General features: G+C 41.8%; 1 protein-coding gene across 1 annotated transcript in view; it reads left to right on the forward strand.

Annotated features, from left to right (window-relative positions):
* Window positions 1-25,286, forward strand: part of LOC132119440 (cadherin-4-like) — a 289,550-nt gene that overhangs the window by 191,406 nt on the left and 72,858 nt on the right. Inside the window, exons 4-5 of the mRNA XM_059529401.1 lie at window positions 9,731-9,957; window positions 19,258-19,446. Coding sequence (XP_059385384.1) covers window positions 9,731-9,957; window positions 19,258-19,446 — 416 coding nt within the window. The remainder of the gene's footprint in view (window positions 1-9,730; window positions 9,958-19,257; window positions 19,447-25,286) is intronic.

The following is a 25,286-nucleotide window of genomic DNA, read 5'->3' on the forward strand; positions in this document are numbered from 1 at the left end:
AGTGTATTCAGACCATTTATGACAGTTGCCAAATAGCAAAACCACTCCGATTCTTGATTAAATTTTTCTACACATCTTCAAGAGAACTGACAGAGTAAAACTTTATAATTCTCCCAGTATGATGCACTATGTTTTTACGTTTTGAGCAGAACTTGTTAAAGTAGGCAGCATGCTTTTATGTGTTTTCATTTGGTTTGGTGCTTATTCTGAAAACGTACTCGGTTACTAAACGTAACCTCGGTTCTCTCTAGAAGAGCGAACGAGTACTGCGTCTTAGCTAAGACGCTACGGGAAAAGTCTCTTTTCACGAAATACTGACGCAAAAAATTATCCTTAATTTTGTATTTTTGTAAAGCGCATTTGCAGCAGTACACAGCCATAGGCGAGACGGCTCGTTCGCTCATTGGCTTGTTCTGCGGCAACTGCACAGCCTATCGAGTGCAGGCTGATGCAATATCAGACCAATAAGGGCACTTCGCGCCCTTCTTGCCACTTCCCGCCGAAACGGGTGTGGCCCAACCTATAAAAGGAGCTCGAAAAGGCTAACTCACCTGATTTATTTCATCGCCGAAGCGAACCAGAGTGAATCGTACGGACGGCAGAGAACGCAGTACTCGTTCGCTCTTCTAGAGAGAACTGAGGTTACGTTTAGTAACCGAGTACGTTCTCTTACGAGAGCTCTCTCGTACTGCGTCTTAGCTAAGACGCTACGGGAACCCAATGTAAAACGCCGTGCGTGCAGGGATCACACACCAATAAACCTGAAGCAACGCCCAGGATTTACAGTGCACAGTCACCTGAGGGACTCACAGAGAGTCCAGGACAGAAAAAGGGAAAAAACCCTCCGTCCTATATCTAGCAGCATCCCTAGATGCGGCAATATGACATCACACAGCCGAGGCAAGGCCTGACCAATGTGGCAATGCGGGTCTTACTCAATACTGCCCATATAACAGTCGGCAGAGCGCTCGTGAACTCAGAATTCCCCTCAGGGCCTTAATACGACTATACCGACAACAGCCTTGCTTGCAAGGCGGGGACCTCCAGGTTATAGAACCTGATAAATGTAGACGGCGAGGCCCAACCTGCCGCCATACATATATCCTGCAAGGAGATCCCAGTAGACCACGCCCACGACGAGGCGACGCCTCTTGTGGAGTGTGCTCTGACGCCCAACGGGCACTGAAGGCCCCTGGAAGCGTAAGCTAACGCTATGGCGTCAACTATCCATCTGGATAGAGTCTGTCTCAAAACAGCCATTCCCTTGGAACGTCCACTGAACGAGACAAACAGCTGCTCCGTCTGCCAAAAGGCAGCAGAGCGAGACACATAAGCTCTTAAAACCCTGACAGGGCAAAGAAGACTCGAGTCTCCATCCTCCCCTGACACCGGCAGGGCAGACAGGGCAATAACCTGAGCCCGAAACGGCGTGTTGAGGGATTTCGGCACATAACCGTGCCTAGGTTTGAGTGTGACCCTTGAGTCATTGGGCCCAAACTCCAAGCACGACTGGCTCACCGAGAGCCCGTGCAAATCACCCACATACTTCACAGAAGCGAGAGCCAACAAGAATACTGTCTTGAACGACAGATGCTGAAGGCTAACCAATTGGATAGGCTCAAAAGGGGGACCCTTCAAGGCCTCCAAAACCGCCGCGAGGTCCCACATAGGGACTGACAGAGGTCTGGGAGGATTCAGCCTCCTAGCTCCTCTGAGGAACCGGATGACTAAATCGTTCCTTCCTATTGACTGACCGGACGCCGTTTCAGAAAACGCCGCGATGGCCGCCACATAAACTTTGAGCGTGGATGGGGCTCTGCCCTTATCCAACAGCTCCTGTAGGAAGGAGAGGACCTCCGTCACCTCACAACTAAGGGGTGAATAACCTCGAGCTGTGCACCAGCTGGAGAACACCGACCACTTCGAGGCATACAGACGTTGTGTCGACGGAGCTCTAGCCTGAGTGATGGTATTTAGCACTCCCACTGCGAGATCAGCGGGTAACCGTTGAGCGCCCACACATGGAGGGACCACAACCCCGGTTGAGGGTGCCAAATCGAGCACCTGGCCTGCGAGAGGAGGTCCCTCCTCAATGGTACCGGCCACGGGGCGACATCTGCTAACTGCATCAAATCTGGGAACCATGGTTGGTTCTTCCAAAGAGGTGCTACAAGCAGTATTGAACATCTCGTTTCTCTCACCCGTTCTATCACCTGCGGGAGGGAACCCATAAAGCGTGCAGCACGGCCATCTCCGTGACAGCGCGCTTTCGTTCTTGGAAAAGAACGCGGGGCAGTGAGCGTTTTCGTGGGACGCAAAGAGGTCCACCTCCGCCATGCCAAATCTCTCCCACAACAGCCGGACTGTTTGCGGGTGTAGAGACCATTCACCCGTAGGAACATTGCCTCTGGACAGCCTGTCTGGACCCAGATTCTGCAGTCCAGGCACATGCACTGCTCTCAGCGAGCGCACGTTGCGCTGAGCCCAAACCAGGAGGCGTTCCGTCAGCCTGCACAGGTTTCGGGACCCGAGACCGCCCTGGCGATTTATGTAGGACACCACGGACATGTTGTCCAAACGGACTACGACGTGGTGATCCTTGATATGGGGACAAAAGCACGTCAGCGCGTTCTCCACTGCCAGCATTTCCAGGCAGTTGATATGATTGAGCTTTTCCCGTTCTGACCATAGGCCAAAGGACGGTCCGCCTTCGAGCAGCGCTCCCAATCCCGAAGTGGAGGCGTCCGTCGACACCATTTTCACACTCGGGGAAGTCCCCAGGCTTACACCTGATCGGTACCAGCCGTTCGCTGTCCAAGGTGCTAGAGCCGCAACACAGCTCTGATCGACCTTGAAATGCAGCCGGCCAGACGCCAACGCTCTGCGCGGCACCCGAGCCTTCAGCCAGAACTGCAGGGGGCGCATGCAGAGCAGGCCCAGCCGCAGAACCGGAGATGCTGAGGCCACGAGACCCAGCATCTTTTGACAGTGTTTGAGCGACACAGTCACGCCGCAGCGGAAAGAACTCGCTGCGCGCTGAATGCCCATCGCGCGCTGTGGTGACAGCCGCGCCGTCATGGAACACGAGTTCAGAACTATACCCAGAAACAGGATCGTCTGACGGGTTCAGCGAACTCTTCGCCCAATTGACACTGAGGCCGAGCTTCTCGAGGTGATCGAGTAAAACGGCCCTGTGGTCCACGAGCTCCGCTCGTGATCGGGCCAGAACCAGCCAGTCGTCCAAATAATTCAGCACTCGTATGCCTCTGAGTCTGAGAGGAGCGAGCGCTGCATCCATGCACCGCGTAAACGTACGAGGAGCTACGGACAAGCCGAATGGCAGGACTGTAAACTGGTATGCCTGGCCCTCGAAGGCGAATCTCAAATATCGCCTGTGGTTTGACGCTATCTGTATTTGAAAATACGCGTCCTTCAGATCTATTGACATGAACCAGTCCCCTCTGCGAATCTGCGCGAGGAGCTTCCTGGTCGTGAGCATTTTGAAACTGCGTTTCATCAATGCCTTGTTCAGCTGTCTTAGATCCAGTATGGGCCTCAGACCCCCGTCTCTCTTGGGCACCAGAAAGTATCTGCTGTACAGCCCCCCCTCGCTTTGAGCTTGAGACACAGGCTCTACAGCCTCTTTGCTCAACAGTTTTGATATTTCGGCCCGAAGTATGTGTGCTACTTCTGTTTTGACCGTAGTTTTGACGCGCGCTGAAAAGCGCGGTGGGCGTCGAGAAAACTGTAGCGAGTAGCCTCTCTTTATAATGCCTAGCACCCAATCCGAAACCCCTGGAAGCGCTGACCATGCATCTGCATGAATGGCTAAGGGCTGGATGCGAAGCGCGCTCTGTTGACTGGGCAACGGCGGTGCTCGAGTGTGCTGCGCATCTGAGGCGGGGAGCGCGCTGATCACAGCGGGCAGATCGCTCTTCCTCGACCCCGTTCCGGCGCTTAACCTACTAGGGGGAGGCTGAGCGGGTCCCGTGGGACTCGATATATCTGCGAGTAACCGTGGGCTGTATGTGTGCACATTTACCACTTTCAACTCGCTGTCTGCCTGTGCAGAATGTACATGCACGGGCCTTGTTTTTACAGAAGCCCCGCGCCGTATGTGACACAGTGTATGTGGGCACTGGGAAGTGGGCACGTTTACTATGCGGCGCGCTCGACCGATCTGTGTCGATCTTATGTGCGCTAGCCCTGTGTGCAGGGCTGTGCTTACATGTGGAGATGGGCACTGGGTAGTGGGCATCGTCACTGCATTTATAGCACCATCGGCCGTGGCCGGACGAGCGTGCACGGGTTTCGTTTTTACAGAAACCACATGACGCGTGTGACATAGTAATTGTGGGCACTGAGGGGTGGGCACGCTTACTATGCAGTGTGCGCGACCGACTTGAGTCGACATTATGGGCGCAGGCCCTGTGTGCAGGGCTGTGCTTACATGTGGAGATGGGCACTGAGGAGTGGGCATCGTCACAACATTTATAGCACCATCGGCCGTGGCCGGAACACCAGAAAAAACACTCTTTTTGTGAAACATCTGGGTAGCCGTGATAACGGCTTTTGTGTGCAGGCAAGCGGGCACTCGTGCAGGCTTGCGCATTGCAGAAGACACTGAGGCAGTCACAACTCTTGGAACTGCAACAGCGGCGCGCTTGGGTGAGAGCTCGGCCGCAGCGGAACTCGAACTTTCCCAGCAGTGCTAGGATGCTTTCGGGGCTTCTGGCTTCACCGCAATCCTCTGCCGCGGCTCCCGCGGCGCGGGGCGACGGCTTGAAGAGCGAGAACGGGGTCCCGAGCGGCGTTGCTGACGCTGTCGCGATGACGCAGCAGGAGGCGGTGGGCGTGACTGAGAGCTCTGTTGGGCCGGTCTAGAGCGGCTAGCTGCAGAACTGGAGCGCTTCGGCAAGAAGTGCTTGAACGCCTGCGAAGCTTTCTGGTCCTCGGCGAATCTCTCCACAAACTCGTTGACGGAAGATCCGAAGAGGCCGGCAGGAGTTAGCGGCGCGTCAAGGAACGCAGTGCGCTCAGACTCCTTGATGTCAGAAAGCGTCTGCCACAAATGCCTCTCAGCCACCGTAGCGGAAGCCATAACCCGTCCCATGGCCTGTGCAGCGGACTTAGTAGCGCGGAGGGAGAGATCCGAAGCACTCCTCAGATCCGCGAGACAGATCGCTTCAGGTCCCATCTCATCCAGCTTGCGGAGAAGATCGCCCTGGAAAATCTGTAGCGTAGCCATGGTGTGTAGCGCAGACGCAGCCTGCCCAGCAGCAGAGAATATCCGTGCGAGCAGCGATGACGTCATGTGGCAGGCTTTGGATGGCAACGCCGCCTTAGTCCGCCGTCCAGCAGAGGGTGGGCAAAGGTGCGCTGCTATAGCCTGTTCCACCGGCGGAAGTGACAGGTAGCCTCTGTTCTTAGCACCGTCCAGTGTGGAGAATGGAGAATGGAGAATCTTCGTGAAGCTCAGGAAGAAAAGGGTCGTGCTTTGAGCTTGAGGAAGAGCACTCATCCGGAAGATAGCTACCATCCAGCCGGGAACGTGAAGGGGGCGCTGGTGCAGACCACTCGAGGCCAAGGCTCGCCTCTTACGGCGCTGCGGCGCAGCGGATGATGCAGGCTTCGAGAAGGATGCCAGGCGAGTCCTCAGAGTCACCATAGGCATTAACTCGCAATGAGGGCATCCGCCGTCAGCGAGCGCGAGCGCTGCATGATCCTCACCCAGACAGGAGACGCAGATGTCGTGACGATCTCCTTCGCTGAGCGGGGCTCTGCACGAGCCGCACGAGGGCATCTTTAAAAAGACGCAGCTCTTTTGTGAATGTGCGTCGCAGGGCGAACACACACACAGGATATAACAGAACAAGGATGTAAAGGATATGGGCGCCGGATAACGCAGCAGGAACGGCAGTGGAAGGCGGCGATGCCAGCGGCTTCAGGATGGCTCGTCCTGCTGATATGCTCTTCCAGACGGCGCTTGCTTCCTCGTGATCCAGCGATGCGTGAGCTTCGCTGAAGAGATGAAAAATCAGGTGAGTCAGCCTTTTCGAGCTCCTTTTATAGGTTGGGCCACACCCGTTTCGGCGGGAAGTGACAAGAAGGGCGCGAAGCGCAAATGCGCTTTACAAAAATACAAAATTAAGGATAATTTTTTGCTTCAGTATTTTGTGAAAAGAGACTTTTGCCGTAGCGTCTTAGCTAAGACGCAGTACGAGAGAGCTCTCGTAAGAGAACTGCATATTGGCCTCTTCCCCTCCCATTTGCAATTATTCACCAGATGAAACTGGAGCGTTGAGCAATCCATGTGGCAATTGGTAAAATGAATTCTACGCTTTATTAGCCTGTGGCATCTTCTGGCGAGAAACCGTGTGGTAAATTGGATAGATGGCTTGATAAAAAGCTTGTCGTGCAAGATATTTCATGGCAGATTTTTTATTATTATTTTTTCACCCAGGACTCTTAACAAGTGTCTTGGTCCCGCAGTGATTCATGAAATCAATTTGTCTTGTTATCAGTGGGATTGTGGAAGAGAGATACAATCGGTAGGAAGTGATTTTAGTTCCATCTTCCTTTCTTTTCACTCCTGAGGGAAGAAAGAGATGAGAGAAGCGGCACTCAAATCTATTTGGAATGCTTTGACCCTCTAGTACTGGAAGTCTGTGAAGACTACGGTTCTGAACGCTGTCAGAACAATATGCAGCTGAAGTTTCACTTATGCCAAGGGGAGACTGGGGCTAGTTGTCACAAGGACTCTGTCTCTGTAATTGTAAAATTGTGTACTCTATCTAGTGGTATTTGAAACCTTTTTTTTTTCAAATAGGTTTTTATTAAATGAAATAGCTTGAATCATACAAATAAAAAAGTAGTTTTTTCTATAAAATTAAGATTTTCTATTCTATTTAAATGCAAATTTATTTTAGAAAATGATAATTTATATAGTTGGAACTCATGCAAACCAAAAATAAGTAGATCCCTATCATTTAACCTTCACTGAAGACTAAGTCATCCTCACTCATCACATGAGCTAAATCTGCACTTTTCCTATTGGCCTTTCCTAGTATAATATATTTCTGTATTCATATTGCTGTATTCTATATTTTCAGTACAACTATATTACAATATAGTTGGATAAAAAAATCAAAATGGGGAAATCCATTAATGCAGTTCAACTGTGGCACATCTTGCCATTTGGAAACATTGATATTTTCTCAATTTACAGTTAAAACTATGTCAGACATAGTTAAATTGTGAATAAAAATATCTAATTTACTTAACAAAGAAATAAAAAATAAAAAAATCCTACTTGAGAAGAGATGTTTAGAAATAAGGTTAATAGAGCAATTTCTGGAGAACCTTGAGAGGTGTCTTCCGTGACAGGGAGACAGTGGGAAAAAGAGTTTTGGACATACATTCAAATGTCATGTGACTTAAAAACAGCACATCATTGTCACATCATTTACCGTCAAACAAACCAGTCAGGAGAGTAGATTAATGTCGGTAGACTTGAACTTGAAAAATGCTATGTATTGACTGTGTATTGACATTTTCTTATGTTTATTTATATAATTTCCTGTTGTAACAAGTAACTAGTAAAGTGGAAAAGGAAGAAAATTGGTTCACATGCCGATTAAACTGAACTGCGGTTACTCTTTGCTCCGCGATGTATTTTTCACTCCATGAGAACATGATGTGTGGCATGAGAGAGCCATGGCTGGGGGTGGGTCTTTGTGAATGGTCAGTTGATCCTCTGCAGTGAATGCCTTGTCCACCTTAACTGTAACAACTACAGTATGTTTGTATTGTACTAGTGTTGGGAGATATCCTCCATAGTTATATTGTCCTGTTGTCAGCCTATGAGATCGCCAATACACAATATTATCATGCTAATTGTTATTATTTACTTAAATAGATTCATAGCCTGAACCAACTCCAGGGTAAGGCTTAAAGCAGCCTAATGTTAGTGTAATCTATTAACTTTGTGGTATCCTTTTAGTCAAGCATTATATGAATGTCATGTCATGAAATATTATAATTATAATGCTTACATTTCCATGGTTATTCAAACAGGAGCTACAGAAATCAAGCAAATAACATTTACATTATCAAAGAACATCATCACTGACTGCAGTTTAGTGTGAGTTTATACACTTTTAAAAAAACACTCCCGTTATAATATTTGAAGCTGTCTACACTGTAGGATGAATAAATCTTTTATAGTTAAATCGTACGTACATCGGCACTTTGTTGTTTATAATGAGAGAATTCACAAGAGAAAAGAATTCAGTCAGCGAGTGCATGCACAGAACAACAAAACTCTGATTGGCCATTGCATTCATAAACACGGAAAAAGAAATATGATGGAACAAATAATCCCTAATTAGATAATTATACTAGCCTGATAATAATAAAAAAAATAAAAAAAAATAATAATAATCATCTTGCTATCGTCAAAGGCATCAGCCAGAGGTGAAATCTCTGACTATCGTCAATACACAATACTATCATCTACTGGCACAACTCTATACTGTATACAACCATGATGATTAATTAATAAGCAGCCTAGCATTGAAGGGAAGATAGGCCTAGATAATGACAAATGTGTGGGCAAGAGCAATGAAATATGTTGGCCAAAAATGAGATGCAATGAATGGGTGCCAACAGAATGGGAGTCCAAACACCTAATAAAAACATTAGCTGGTGTTAATTGATGGACTGGAGTGGTGTGGATTTCTTGTGGATTATTGTGGCGTTTTTATCAACAGTTTTGACTCTCATTCTGACGGCACCCATTCAGTGCAGAGGATCCATTGGTGAGCAACTGATGTAATGCAAAAAAAAGTTTTTAAAAATCTGTACCAATCAAGAAACAAAGTCATCTGCATCTTAGATTGCCTGAGGGTGAGTAATTTTTTTGGGATTAACCATTCCTTTAACCTGAGTAATATGTATGGGAGTACAAATAGTGAAAACTAGAGCCGGTCTCCCATATACTTGGAGCTAAATAGTCCACTAAAGTTCTATGACTGAACTTCTCGTAAATGTGAAATAGAGCTCTTATATTTAAACTGTGATTAATCTAGACATGGCACATGGTGCTCTCTCTCTCTCACTTGCTCACTCACTCAGTTTAAGTAGAGCTGAATTTGTGGAACTTTCCCTCAGGTGTAACTGAACGGACCATCTGCTGTTGTTGACCAGAACCCTTTCCAAACAACCATAGCTGGAGAAAGCATATGACTCACTCATTCTGTTTGCTATCTTCAATTGTTTTAAGAGAAACTGAATTTTAACACTGCTGCTCTCAGAAAAGTGTGTTATTAAGAGAATATCAAATTAGCCATCCTGTTACATGTTACTCAGTGCATTGCTTATATTTTTGAATTTAGCTAGCAACACATCATTTATTAACTATATAACTCATTTCATTTATTTATTTATTGGTCTGTATGTTGCTGAATGTATTGAATCAATAATGCCTCGTCCGCCTTAACTGTAATAGCTACAATATGTTTATACTGTATACAACCACAACGCTATATTTAATAAGAAGTCAAGTGGATTAGAGGAGATAGACAGTGAAAAATGTATGAGCAAGAGCAATGAAACATTTTGTCCAAAAGCAAGATCGCTCTAAACAGTTTTTGAGTCTGTGAGCAATGATAGTTTCACTTTTATTTAATGTTTTTCTTAGCTTCTACCCTCTCTCTCTCTTTCTTTGCAGTGAAGTTCGAAACCTGTCAGCAAAAAGAGGAGGTTTCTTTTGAGAGCAGTGACCCAAAGATCAGCGTTGGGCCGGATGGCTCTCTTTACGCAGAGCAAGATGTGACGAATCTTACTGAACCGATCCAGTTCATGGTGACGGCCAGAGACAGCGTGGGCGAGTATATCTGGGAGACCACTGTTAAACTGGCCCTCGCCGGACACCCGCCATCACCTCATATTAACCAGGCAAGGACAAATTATGTGTAATTTGTCAAATATTTATTCCTGAATATCTGATTGTGTCAGTTGTCTGTTTTATGCATTTATTTTTTAACCTGCACTATATAAGAGATTTGTGTCAAACTCAGTTTTTATAAACAATATATATCTTTTATATTTTTAAACAAACACACATATATACACGTATACACACACATACACACTACAGTTTTAAAGTTTTTAATGCTTTTATTCAGCAAGGATGCATTAAATTAGTCAATAGATATCTGAAGGATCGTGTGACACTGAAGACTAGTGCTGATTGTTTTGTTGTTGTTTTTCTATTGAGGTATGACTGTTCTTCAGTTGTGGAAAGCCATTATTGAATCTAGCAGCTCAATATTGAAGAGCATGGAATAATATACATTGATTGAGTTCATGATTTTAAGGGGGTCTGGGCTGGGGTGGGGGGTGGTGTAATTATTTGCCTATATAGCACTAGCAAGAACGAGATTCAATAACACAGCAAGATGTTATTACGTTTTAGCTATCATCAGAATTTCAAAACTAGTTACAGCTTTTAAATCGATTACATTTGGTTTCTCCTTCTTGTGCATGTATGCACAGAAGGCACTGTCACGTGTGGAGTGCTTTAAGAGGGTTCGCACAAGCCCTTGGCAACATACTAAAAGTCATGATCTAATTATGGAAGTGAATGCTCAAATGTAATTTTTATACAAAAGATGAAAGGAGTAATTTTTCATACAAGTTGTGCCCCCACCCCTTCACACACACACACACACACACACACACAAACACTTCTGCCACAGTGTGTCCTGCTTGGCAAGTATCATTAAACTTTTAATACATGTGGCTGTCATGCTCATGTCCTGTGTTCTGGTGTAGAGCAGATGAGGTGTACAGGCTTTATATAGATGTCTTTCCCACTGGCATCGGGCTGTTTCTGCATCCAAAGTGACCTAGAAATGCCAAGCAGAGAGGCAGGAATGCAGGTCCTCTAGGGATCTAGGAGTCTGGTCTGGTGAGCCCTATCTTCGTGTCCCTAACCCTGCACATGTCCTCTCCTTCTGCACGACCATTTAGAGATATGTCTCCTTGCCGGTTATGGCAGGTTACTGAAGGACAAAGGCACATGTGTGCGCACACACACGAAGCAAGAAGATACATGGGTGTTCTGGGAGATGTGACTCTTTGCAACTCTTTGACCTAGTTGAGTCTATACATAATTAATGAAAAAAATTATCTAAATAAAAATGAAGTAGTTTAGCTCTCAGAGTATTTTAGCATTAAGACATGTTTTCATCTGTTTACGTGCCAGATATTCATCTGTCTTGTCTCTAATTTCTGACAGATGTGATTTTCATGAACTATTTCTCCTCAAGTGACTCACTGAAGTACCAAACAGCAGGTCATAGGAACTATCTGACAAATTAAGGGGACATATTATTAATCTTATCAGTTTGGCTAATGAATATTAATTAGGTAGTATAAGGTTTTTTCCAGTACTCTTTAACTGAATTGCTAAAAGGCAGATAAGCATTAGACATATAAGAATCACAGCTTGTGTCCAGTCTACGACAGTTTACTTATGGATTTCAACGTTTGATTGTTTTTGTATTATTATTTTTTTATTATTAATCAAATTATTAATTTAGTTAATTATGTCCAATAATAATAATAATGCCATAGTATTAACATTATAGTACCCTTTTGGTAAGGGGTTACATGCATGTTACATCAAATTACTTGTGCTGACAGAAAGTGTTACCTCCCATAAGACAATATAGATTAATTTTTTACTTTTATATAATTTTATTGAATCTGTTTTTGGCCTCTTGACTTGAAAGACAATATATTTAGAGGTCGAGCTTAGGGAAATTAGCATAGAAATTAGCCTTTTAAGATTAGCATCATCTTAAAAGATCACACGTGCAGAAATGCACACACACAAACACACACACACAGATACATCACCGTGACTTGTTTGCTATAAAACTAATTAAAAACAAGGTATCTCAATTTCGAAGTAAGCAAGTCTTTTGTTACTTTGAACTAGCAAAGAGAAGAGATACTTTCAAAACATTGATATGGAAGCAAGGTATTATCAAATGTGTATCAACAAAGACATCCCTCAGTGCAAGTCTTTGTGCCTCTGCTGAGTGTAAATGTCAGTAGGTCACATGTAGTTCATTATAAACTTGCATGACATTTTCCTGGATGGTGTGTCTTTTATTGGTTTGATCCATATGCAACTTTCATTCTAGTATATTCCATTGTATCTCCTTCTGGGCTGACAAGTTCCAGCCAGTTTAGTTTCTTTGTCCCCGAACATGTTTTATTGAGCAAAGTTTCTATGCTTTTGGATAGTTCAGGTCTAAAAATAGCAATTCTGCTGGCATTTAGCTTAATATGAGCCTCATTTGCCCCTAAGCTGAAGTTTGGAATTCATGTGTGCTGGGAATTATGTTCAGCAACAATTAGTTCTGTTTTCCTATAAAGTCATATGAACAAAGAGTCAGAAATTAAACTGATTTTAAGTCTTACAACCTTTAAGTACAACATAACGCAGTATGCGGCGTAAAAAAAAAAAAAAAAACAACAAAAAAAAAATAAATTCAGCACGAGTCAGATATTACACTTGCTGCACCATATGAGCCATTTATTGGTTTCAAGTGAATCAAAAGAGTTGTTTGTTCAGAAATCATATTAAAATTACAATTGCAGTTCACACCACAATTTTTTGTTTTTGATTAATTGTAATAAGTAACTGGCTCAATTGTTCAGGACTCCGTTTTTTAACTGGCTCAGAAGTGTTCTGTGTTGACGTTCCATCATGATGTATTTGTTTGTTTAAATATAATATAACCTAGCCACAGTGTTGGGAAGGTTACTTTGGAAATGTAATAGGTTACAGATTACAAGTTACCCTGTTTAAAATGTAATAGTAGTGTAACTTTTTCAATTACTTTATTAAAGTAATGTAACTAATTACTTTTGAGTACTTTTTGATTACTTTTATAAATTTGTGAAAATTAAAGAATAATAAATAAAAGCATATACATCAACTTAAATACAGTTATCTAATAAGCATGTGACGTATTCTGTGTAATAAACTCCTGAAACATTGGTGTTTTTTTGAAACTGCTGTCTCTTTGTATATGATGATAGTTTTCTCAAAATAAGTAAAATGCACATGAAGTGACACAGAGCAGTTCTAGAAATTATGTTTATGTGCTCGTGTACTCCTATATTGAGGCAGCAGAGGTTGAAAACACTGCGAGCTTCAGTAGGCCTATGTGTAGTAAATGAAATCATGTCTTTGCCATTAATTTACAGAAGGGACGGACTGGGAAAAAAATTCAGACTGGAAAATTCAAACGCATACAAACAAATTCATGGACAAAACTATTTTTTTGTATGGACCTGACATAAAAAAGGTTTAAATCTTTAATTTGGGGACATGCAAAATAATTAAAAGTTCTCTCCTGAACTGCACCTTCACTTCCATTTTTCTCTTCAGTCTCTTTATTTTGCCCTGTTATCCATCTCTCTCATGACTTTAATACTCAAGATTGAACAAAACTATACTTTACAATACAATACTCTACAATACTACAATATCTTTATAGAAAAATCCTAATACTGTACACGAGTCATGTTTTTCCCTTACAAAAGTTAAACATGCTTTTATTAGCCTATATAAAAGTAAAATAACGTTTTTTTTTTTGCAAATGGATTTTTAAATAAATACATTTGTAAAATAATTTTACATTTTTGGTTACCACAGTTAACCAATAGTAACCATTTTCTCTGGATTTATAGTTAAATATTAAAATGTTAATTTTCGTAAGGGTTGTGTTGTTGTCTGTCGTAGCTCCCCCTAAACCTATTAAAAAAATCTGATTTTTTTTTTCAGCTAAATTACTACTGTAACATTACAACAGATAATAATGATGTCCTTTATAGTATTTTGAGTGATGACTGATGAGCAACGTGCTGCTGCTTGATTAAATAAATTAAAAAACAAAGACAAAAAAAGCATCTTTACAGATGAAACTGACCTGAAACCCTGAACAGGAGTTCTGCTTCTCTGCTCCAGCAGTACTCTCTCTCTCTCTCTCTCTCGCATTGATTACTCTGAGTCTGATCCAAACCGTTTGGCGGAGGCGCGGAGAGCGCGCGAGTCATGACTAACACTTCATGACTTATCAGAGATTGAATTATCAAATGGCGGATTCGCAAATGATCGCTTTAGTACATTCGGCAGGCAATTATACAATAATGATATTAAATAGTGGGGCAAAATCGGCTGCCAGGACTCCGGGAATGGTCCCGGTTCTCCCGGTGTCCAGTCCGCGCCTGATTTCCACAGACACGCAGAATGTGCAAGTCATATATTGCATTTTTGGGGCTTATATTCACAGACACTAGTCCATGTCATGTTTTGATTCAAGTGTACTGACCTACTTTTGATTTAGTCATCCAAAATGTGGCATATTCCGTCCGCGTTAGGCATTTTGTTTTTATGACTGGATTCTACGAACCAGACTGTGTTTCCGCATCCCGGAAATTATTAGGGCGGTATGTCTCAGAATAGTCAGTGCAATTTGGGAAATAAATCAGTGAAATCTGTATGTGGATGTGTGTAAATATTCAAATGTAATCCCCTTTGTAATCGTTAAAAATTTCATAAGTAACTGTAATTAAATTACTCATTTTTTCTTAGTAACTGTAACTAATTACAGTTACAACTATTTTGTAATTAAATTACGTAACGCCGTTACATGTAACTAGTTACTCCCCAACACTGCCTAGCCATGAGACAAATTTGTTTAGGAATTTTACTATTGCTGGTCATGCTATATGTTTCATCCATAGACTGTAAAAAAAAAAAAAAAAGGTTTTGAGCCAGACTCCGGCTCACTTTTCGATAGTCTGCACAGAATTAATCGTGAGGTGGAGCTTTGGTATCGAAGTCCCGCCCAAACTTCCACAGGCCCAATCACAAGCTCACAATCATGACACCGCACCCCATTTTTAAAGTATCAAAAATCTAATTTAAGCAAACTTATTAGAAAAATAAACACTTGCACTTACATCAGTGTGATAAGAACTACCTAAAATGATTTAAACCATCTTTGGTAAAAATCTATTTGAAGTGTAATTTGATTATTTAGTTTGGCTCGCATCTCATTTATTTTACATGGAGAGGGCAGGATTAATGACCTATACTGCAGCCAGCCACCAGATGGCAAATAAAAGGATGTGTTTGCGCAAACCTGGTTTCATCCTGTAGATTCAGTAGTGGTATGTTTGTCATAAATAAAATCCTAATGCCACCTGGCTTAAGTCACCTGACACGATAAGTGGAGCATTTTTGCAGTACTTATTATAAACTCTTTCTTCTTGTTTTTTAATAATGTAACTTCAGTAAAAATCCAAGTACATTTACTTTTTCTCCCGACGGTGAGGTCTGGTGCAATGACTAATTATGAAAGTAGCAAATGAGTGCTGCCTAGTGGGGAATTTGCACATACTGGCATGCAATGGGAAACTCCAGACATGGTTGCAAGCAGTGCAATGCGGCCCTTTAGAACAATAACCTCCAGATGTCTGTTGCAGAGCTGCAGGCTGACTGATGCCCAAACGGGTTTCTTCTCAGTGGGGAGGGATGGGGAGCCAGCTGGCAGGACTGGTTCTTCTGGAGCTACGGGAGCTCAGGGCAATCCAGGCAGCCATTTCACACACGCTGACTCCCGAATGTGCCCACACACACACACATGCATGCATGTATATGTAGCAGCACATTCCTTACATCTGCCATGCGCCGTCCCACAACACTACATGCTTGTTCTAGTTTATTCTTTCCTCACTGTCTGTAGTAATGGTTGCAGTGCTTGTTGTCCTACCAGAGGAATAAACATTTTCATTAGGCATGCTGTTGTAAGTCTGTGCTTTTCATTGGTGTTGCCAGCCTGGATCTTCCCGTGCTGTTGGCTACACATTCGGAGGAATGCTTCTGCTACGCCAATGAGAGCTGATTGATAAATCAAGGTCTTTATCACAGCTCCCAATGTCCTGTTTGTCAGCAGGTAAAAAACAATATAGATGGAGTAAGAGACAGATTGATAAGATGAATACCCTGCACTAATAAACAGATTTGTGAGTGAAGAGATAAAGCTTTGCTGTGGTCAAAAACACTGGGTTGGTCACACTGTATCTGAAAGCATCCTCCTGAAGTTGACGTTGCTGACTGGACACACTCTTAAATATACAAGTGGTGCCATAAGAACCATTTTGTGTTTGGGTTTGGGTTTCAGTGAACAGTTATTAAAATAAATAGATAAACTATTTTCTTACTGTAAAGAACACTTTAATCATCTAAAGAAGCTTTTGTTCAATTGTAAGGTTCCATGATTGTTAAAGGTTCTTATATAGAGGGATGTTGAATACTTGATTTTGATCAGTCATTGAATGTTCTAAAATATGCAGTTATTTTCCAGTAAATGCATAGCTACATATAGTTCCAGGTCTGTCTATGTTTCTATAATATTTACAGTTTATATAAACTGTTAGCTTAGATAATTTAGAAGTTTAATTTGGTCTCGATGAGATATGTAGTTGAGTATCATCAGCATAACAGTGGAAACTAATCCCACATATTCTAATAATTTTACCAAGGGGCAACATGTATATTGAAAATAGCAGAGGACCTAGGACAGATCCTTGTGAAACTCCATATTTTACTGGTGATATATGACATGACTTTTTAAACCCATTTAAATAAACTAAGTTGTAGCGATCGGACAAGTAGGATCTAAACCATCTTACATATGAGCATATTACTATTTATTAGTACTTACAAAGGATATATTAATGCTTAATTCTGCATGGCCGTATTCTAGATTTTTGTAATCCTATGCCATACCTAAATAATTTACTAAACATTAATAAGCAGCAAATTAGGAGTTTATCGAGGCAAAACACATAGTTAATGGTTAGTTAATAGTGAGAATTGGTCCCCAAACTAAAGTGTGATCAAAATATATATGTGTGTTTAAAAGACAAAATACATAAGAGTGTTTAAAGGATCTCTTTCACATTGTGCCCACATTACCACCTCAGGTGGGCATTATTTTTCAATAATTCAATAGCCTGTCATCAATTATTAGTTACTTCATGGAACCATCAATGCCTATTTTTAAGATGGCATAACCAAATGCCAAGTTGGCTGTTTAGACACAGGAGCTTCGAATGCCTTCTTATCGTTTTTCTTTTCTCTGGGAGGATTGTTTAGCCTTCACTTCTCTTTTCCGTTCTCCAACCTCTTCTTTCTCTATTTCACCCTCTTATGCACAGTAATTCTACCTGCCACCCCCCGAATGGTCTCGTTGCAGCCTCTCTCTGTTGCTGCAGCGGGTACCTGTGAGCTTCATGGATGAGCAGAGCTGAGGCGGAAGTGATTTTATCAGCGCCTCACAGCTGCCCTCCTTGCTCATTCAGAGCTCCCTCCCTCCGCTGCAATCATTTTTCCAAGTCCCTGCAGCCAGAGCCATCAAGCTGTGAAAAATTAAAACAAAAGAGGAAAAAAATACAATATGTTTGCTCAGATTTGCCTCACATCTGTTTGAGCTCTTCGGCTGACAAACCATGTTTGTGAGACATTGATAGGCTGACCTGCCTACGCATGCTTGAGTTGGCAACTCCCGCCGAGGGATGCCAGACAGACCGAAAGAGAGAGAGAGAGAGAGAGAGAGAGAGAGAGAGAGAGAGAAAGAAGACAGGGATTTGGCGAAAGCATCTCAACTAGAAAATGCAGTGCCACAGACATTGATGTGTCAAGGGAAGAAACGGCAACACGGGATTACATGAAAAGCTGACAATTCAGAGATGAGCGCTAAAGACACTAAATAAACCACAGGACAGTCCCCTTCCCTACATACGAACACACAGTCAGCCGCTGTGAAAAACGGTGGCTGTTTGATTGGTTGCATCAGTTCTTTTCCTTGGCCTTTGGATTAATAAATTGAGGGTCAGCAGCAGCTCTAGTTTTTCTTGTCTAAATTATTGATGTGGCATTTCATCAATCTTTTTCATTGGGCACCCATGAGGAAATGTCATGGTATGCGTCACTGTGGTATTGCTGTGTTATAGGGGCTAGTTTACAGAGGCCTTGACGTGATTTGTCATTTTGATTGGTTGTTTTAGCAGAATCCTTTACGATCCTAGCTCATGGCTCAGGTGTGATCCTACCTCATGGCTCATCATTACCTCACAAATAATGAGTGATTAGTGGTAATTGGACAGGTATATACTCCTATTAAAGGTGTGTATATGTATATATACAGTACAGACCAAAAGTTTGGACACACCTTCTCATTCAAAAAGTTTTCTTTATTTTCATGACTATGAAAATTGTAGATTCACACTGAAGGCATCAAAAATATGAATTAACACATGTGGAATTATATATGGAATTATATACATCACAAAAAAGTGTGAAACAACTGAAAATATGTCATATTCTAGGTTCTTCAAAATCCACCTTTTGCTTTGATTACTGCTTTGCACACTCTTGGCATTCTCTTGATGAACTTCAAGAGGTAGTCACCTGAAATGGTCTTCCAACAGTCTTGAAGGAGTTCCCCGAGAGATGCTTAGCACTTGTTGGCCCTTTTGCCTTCTGTCTGCGGTCCAGCTCACCCCTAAACCATCTCGATTGGGTTCAGGTCCGGTGACTGTGGAGGCCAGGTCATCTGGCGCAGCACCCCATCACCCTCCTTCTTGGTCAAATAACCCTTGATGCCTTCAGTGTGACTCTACAATTTTCATAGTCATGAAAATAAAGAAAACTCTTTGAATGAGTAGGTGTGTCCAAACTTTTGGTCTGTACTGTATATACACACCTCTGTATAATGACATGGGTATGACACAGGTATTACAAGGAGAGGGTGACTTATGAGGACATAACCCATGTCCCCAGTTTTCAAAACGCTTATAAACCATACAGAATGAGGTTTTTTTTTTGAGAAAGTAAAAATGCACAAAGTTTCCTGTGAGGGTTAGGGTTAGGTGTAGGGTTGGTGAAGGGCGATAGAATATACAGTTTGTACAGTATAAAAGCCATTACACCTATGGGATGTCCCCACTTTTGACAAAAACAAACGTGTGTGTGTGCTTGTATATAGTATATCATGATCTTATCCAAATCAAATTTTATTTGTATATTACTTTTTATAAACTGTCTTTGTGTATAAAAATATCAAGATCTGCTTAATATGGAGTTTATGTATCTGTTTTCCACAGTTTGCTGGGGATGGTGTTTACGGCGAATCCTCCCACAACCACTATCAAAATCCCAGGCTCATTACATTTCCACGACAACACCAGCCTGGCTCGTCCAATGGGCTGCGGCGACAGAAGCGAGACTGGGTCATTCCACCAATCAATGTGCCTGAAAATTCCAGAGGACCCTTCCCTCATGTTCTCGTCAGGGTCAGTACAGTTTCTGTTCACAGCTTACTTGTTATAAAGAGCCTGGAATATATGCTGAGTTTATTTTTATTAAACACACAATACCTTAATATCTTCTGCCTTCTTTGACATCTCCATCACTTTTACTTGATGATGACTTAGTTATTAGTAAAACAAATATAACATTCAGCCATAAATATATAAAAAAAACCAAGAGCTTGGCAAGCTGTGTCTTTCGAAACTGACAGTTCCACAACTAAAGTTACGCTGTGTCCTTTTGAGAACAAGCCTCTCTCAAGTCTCCTCATGGAAGCTTTTACTCAGGCCTCGCACTTCGGAAAGACAGAGCTTTCCTTGCCATGTCACTTGAACTGCAGAGAAACCTAAGAGGTTAAAAGCAGTATCACAGGTGAACATTGTCAAGAGCCTTCATTCAGACAGCTCTTCTGCGTCTGCTACCGAGAGCCCTTCTAAGGTAAGAAGAGGATTTGTGTTCCCTTTCTGAGTCAAGGGTTGATGAGGAGGGGGCTCGGAGGTAGATTGGCACAGGGTATCAACATCTCTCATCCATCTAATACTTCTACAAAGCCTCTCCTTAAGTTTCCAGCATGAGATGAGAAATGATGTTAAGGCGGGATCTTTTGTTTCATATCTACTGGGTTCACTGCTAGGTTAGATCTGACTCAGATGTAAGGCATAATGTACAGTTGGGGTCCTGATGGACCCTGCATTTGATGTCAACCAAGGATGTCTTTTAAATTTTCAGTTTTAAATTAAATGAAAATTTAAAGCTGCTGTATATAGGAATGATATCGAGTGATTAAACGAGGTATTGCAGTCCAAATTCTAAATATTGAAGAGGGTTTTTTTCACCCGGCACCTCCTCCTCGGACTTGAGCATACACAGGTTGCCAGATTGATGACACCAACAAGAACGAGCACATTTTATGATGAATGAAATGAAATACGCTGTGTTTCTCACCAACTGGCAACCCAGGATGCTGAAATACAATAGTGTAAACTGACAGTGGGTGGGTTCCTTGAACCAAAACAGAGACCAACATTCTAGCCCGGAACACACATTTTGAAAAGAGAATAACTGACTGTAGCATTGTTTTTTCAGATAAACAAGTGTGTTAACTTAAATATCTGCAAACATATCTGTCATGACTTCGGTCTGATCAGCAGGTTTTTGTTGTGTTTGACAGTTCACCATGTGCTCGTTGTCTTTGCCACTCCCTCCACATCGTTATCCTAATTTCTACCTCAGCTGCTGTCACACCTGTGACTTGTTTATTCCTTAACTCTCCCTCTTTTTAAGTTCCCCTCGTGTGTATTCTGGTGTCTGTTGTTGATGCTGTACAATAAAGTGTGGGAGGAAGGGAAATTACCAAAGAGCTGGAAGGAGGCAATTATTGTTCCGATAAGAAAACCTGGAAAGGAAGGAAGTTATAGACCTACTACAGAATACTACAAGATCATTGGGAAAGGGAGAGAGCACAAAAGTTTAGTTTTGGGTGGATAGGAGATGAGGCAGCGAGAGAATTGGGGGTATATGAAAAGGAATTCTGCCCAACAGTAACATGGCCTGATACACCGGTATGGAAGCTAGAAACAATGGAAGTTGATTTTAAGTTACTTCGAGTCAAAGCAGTAAGTAATAGTACAGACCTGGCAGCAGAATTTTATAGAGATATAGATTTTAAATATAAAGAGTATGTTCAGATTTATACAGATGGATCAAAGGATCCAGAAACAGGAAAGACTGGATCTGCAGTTTACATTTTTAACCAAAGAGGTGAGATAAGCAGACGAACAACAAATGATCTGAGTGTGTATGCAGTTGAATTATACGCTATTATGATAGCATTAGAATGGATTGAGGAAAACAAAATTAAAAAAGCTTTGATTGGAAGTGATTCAGTGTCAGCTTTATACAGTCTCATGACTGGTATATCTAATAGCCATCAGGATTTACTGTATTAAATAATGATAATGTACACAAGAATGGAGGAAAAATGCTATGAGATTCAACTGACGTGGATTCCTGCTCATATTGGCATTGTGGGTAATGAGAGATTGGACAAGTTAGCTAAACAAGCTGTGAAAAAAGAGAATATTGAAGTAAATATTAAGTTGTCAAAGTCTGAAGGAAAGAGTATGGTATGGAAAGAAGCCATTAGAGAATGGCAAAATCAGTGGGACAGGGAAACTAAAGGGAGACATTTGTATGCTATTCAAAATAAAGTAGGGGTTGTGAAGAATAGGGGAGGGAATAGAAAAGAAGAAATAGTTATGACAAGATTAAGGATAGGTCATAGTAATCTGAATAGCACATTACACATTATAAGAAAGCACCCAACTGGTTTTTGTGGTTGTTGTCAGGTTGCAGAAACTATAGAGCATGTGTTGTTGAGTTGCAAACAATATGAAGAACCGAGGAAAAATATGATGGAAGAGTTGGCAAAAGTTGGAATAATAGGGACAGGAATGAGGGAAATACTGCAAAGTGAGGAGAATGAACAAAGCAGAGGAAATATTTTATTTTATTTATCAAGAACAGGTCTGATGAGAAGAATATGATGTAAATGGGTATTAAAGGAAAATAAATCCGGAAGATGGCGGTAGTGCAACAATAATGGATGCAAGCTGCCGATAAACCATAAAGAAGAAGAAGAATTCTGTTGTCTGACCGTTGTGGTGTAATGAGCTACACTTTGTGACCTATTGTTAGTCTTGTCGTGTCTTGCTGTGTTTTCTTAAGCCGAGTTCAGACTGCACGATTTTAAAAGTAGTGGGGTCACTGTTCTTTTCACACTGCATGACTATCTTGGCCAGCATTCAGTCACTGCTGTGTTCACACTGCACGATGGATCGGCGACGGGTTTCACACTGCATGACTTTACAATAGATAGAATCGCCGACAGCTCTGTCTGGCACACAAACTATGTTTCACAAACCAAACACACGCGAGATGTGACAAGGAAACAACGCGATATCACACGTGCAAGACCGGAGTTTTCACGTGAGACTGGGATAGCTCAGATGAAACGTCAAACAGACACGGGTGCTCCTGCTAAATTTATACTAATTTATCTTCCATTTCATGGGTCCAAATAGACAGATAAGAAAGCCTTTTTCTGAAATGAAGCCATACTTGCTGATATTGTGGTCTATAACTCCTCCCCGAACTCCCCGCTGCTCTGTATCTTGCGCTCTCATTGGCTGTCGGTCATTGCCGATGTAGTTTTCAGTCAGAACACTTTTCAGACAGCATGATTTTGAATCGCCGACAGGTCCAGATATTTAGCATGCCAAATATCTCACGGGCATCGGCGACTCATTGGCGATTCTCTGAGATCGCGTCTTTGCTCATTCACACTGCGTGATTGTCACTCGTGTGAACGAGCTCAGATCAGTTTTGGACCCTTTGTGCTGTACTCCATCTGACGTTGCGTCGGCTCTGACGCTGGGACTGTGTGCCCTGGTCCTCATCAATTACCTTGCATGGTGGAGGGGATGAAGGCTCATGTGACTGTACCCCTTATCCTTCCCCTAATCTTGGCCTCAGCTGAGGGGTGCTTGAGACTTTAAATAAATTTGAGTTGTACCTGCAAATTGAATCTGTGTGTTTCCCTGACAAAATTATGGTAGTTGTATGCTTTAGTAGAGTCAAAAACTTATATACAGCACCTTTAAAAAAATAGCTGTTTTTTTTTTTTTTTTTAAGAAAAATAAACTGAATTTAAACCGGAAAAAAGTTTAATAAGCCTTAAAGTTTGAAGGATCATTGGCCCTTGATAGATAGATAATTGTTTGGAGTTGTAATTTGGTGGCAGTTAGCAATTCTAACTGGCGCTGGTATGAAAAGAGAAAGCAACATTTGTGGAATAGAGAGTTTATTGGTCATTACACTGCAATATTTGTCCATGTAATGCGATTATTGAACAATCAGAATCAAATATTTTAGAGAGTAGTGTAAGACTTGGTGTAAGGATTATATTGGAAGACTCAGACATAGCTGGTACGGCAGCAGGTACTCCAAATGTTGAATGTTTTCTCATAGAGTTTTTATAGAAACCTGCACAAAAAGACACCACCTCTGCAGAACTTTGAGAGGTGTTGTCCATACTTGAGCTCATCTGGGGTTCTACAAGCTTAAGTTTGTGTTATCTGTCATTCAGACTCCAGTCTGGCCTTAGCATTCTGTGGACACTCCTCATAAACTCCCTCACAGCCTTGTACCTTAGATTACATCCACATGGATTACAACAATCTCTTTCCACTGATGCTCACACAGACACATGGGCATCACTTTAAACCACCCATATTGAAAGATTAGAAAACTTTGAAAAGCATGGAATCCATCTGAGGAGAGTTCTGGTAACCTTTCTCACCTCTAGCCTTAAATGTTTGGGTCTAAATCTTTATAGTCCTGGGTCTGTGGGTGTGTGGCACTGACACGTTTTGCATGTTGGCTATTTTCAGGCAATAAAAGATTACCTGCTGTAGCCAATACTAGGCAAAATTCACACTTTGCCAAAAGAGATTATTCTGTACTAAAATAATTATAATAAATACGGCTACTTTCCAGAGAATTCAGAATTTTGAGGCTTACATTACATGTAAGAAAAACCTATCCTTTTGCATTATGCATTATGCATTTCTGAACAGTTTCCATAATATATCGGTATAAGTCTTGTAGTACCAAGTACATGATGTAGCTCATAAAACCTTGAATTACATCCATAGATTTGCATGTTGTTTGAAAATTTTCAAACTAAATCCTTGAAATTCACATCTGTGCACATTTCACCTAATAAAAGTGTAGCCTAACCCATTTTTAGCTACCAAAATGTGTGCTTATTTATCACAGAAATAATCAAAACATTTTTTGGATCTCATAGGTGTAATTATATAACCTGCAAATAATGTTCTTAAGACTAACCGCACATTTTACTATTTAGTTGATTTTAATTATATGAATTTTCAGCATAATAAATTGTATTTTGATAATACTATTAACCACAAGTGTCTTAACAAATGTTGTCACTTTCTCTGCCCATTGTTTTGAATGGCATATAACCCAAGAACAATAGTGAGCATCATTAACATGGATAAAAGCAAACTAGCATTTATTCTTGTTTACATTTTCTACATCCCCAATTACCTATGAAATTCAAATTCCTATAAACAACAGATCCCCCAACACACACACACACACACACACACACACACAATGAATGTGGTGAATTCTTAATTTACTGACTAGCTCGAATAAATTTCCATTCTCCCATATTGGTCCATTAGCTCCGAGGGGAGATAGGGAAGCTCAGTGCACCTGGCCAAATCCAGAATTCACATTCTCAGTGTCCTATTATTTATAGCTGGGGCTTTGTCGTCGCATGGCTGATTTACAGAATGAACTGCAAAAGGGTATGTGCACTAATGCAACTAATGGCTGTTTCCGCCTGACAATGGTACTTGATGATACCTGGATCTGAGCTCTGAGAAAAGAAATAGAAAGGGATGTTTACAACATCATGCTAGCCTTCTTGTTTTTCACCATATAAATAAAGTGAATTTGTTTTTGAGAGTAAAGATAGAGAAGCTGGAACAGGTCATGTTTCAAAGAGCACAGACTAATAGATTATAGGAATATTTAAACCAGAAATTAAAATTCTGTCATCATTTATTCAGCCTTGTGTAACCTTTCTCTTACAGAGCACTAAAGGATCACTTTTTTCCATGATGTTCTCCATGCAATTACAATGAACAGGAACTGAACCTTTCAAGATTGCAAAAGCACCATAAACCATCAAAAAAGTCATCCATGTGACTCAATAACTCTTATGAAAGAA

Source organism: Carassius carassius, chromosome 38, assembly GCF_963082965.1.
Source record: "Carassius carassius chromosome 38, fCarCar2.1, whole genome shotgun sequence".
NCBI lineage: Eukaryota > Metazoa > Chordata > Actinopteri > Cypriniformes > Cyprinidae > Carassius > Carassius carassius.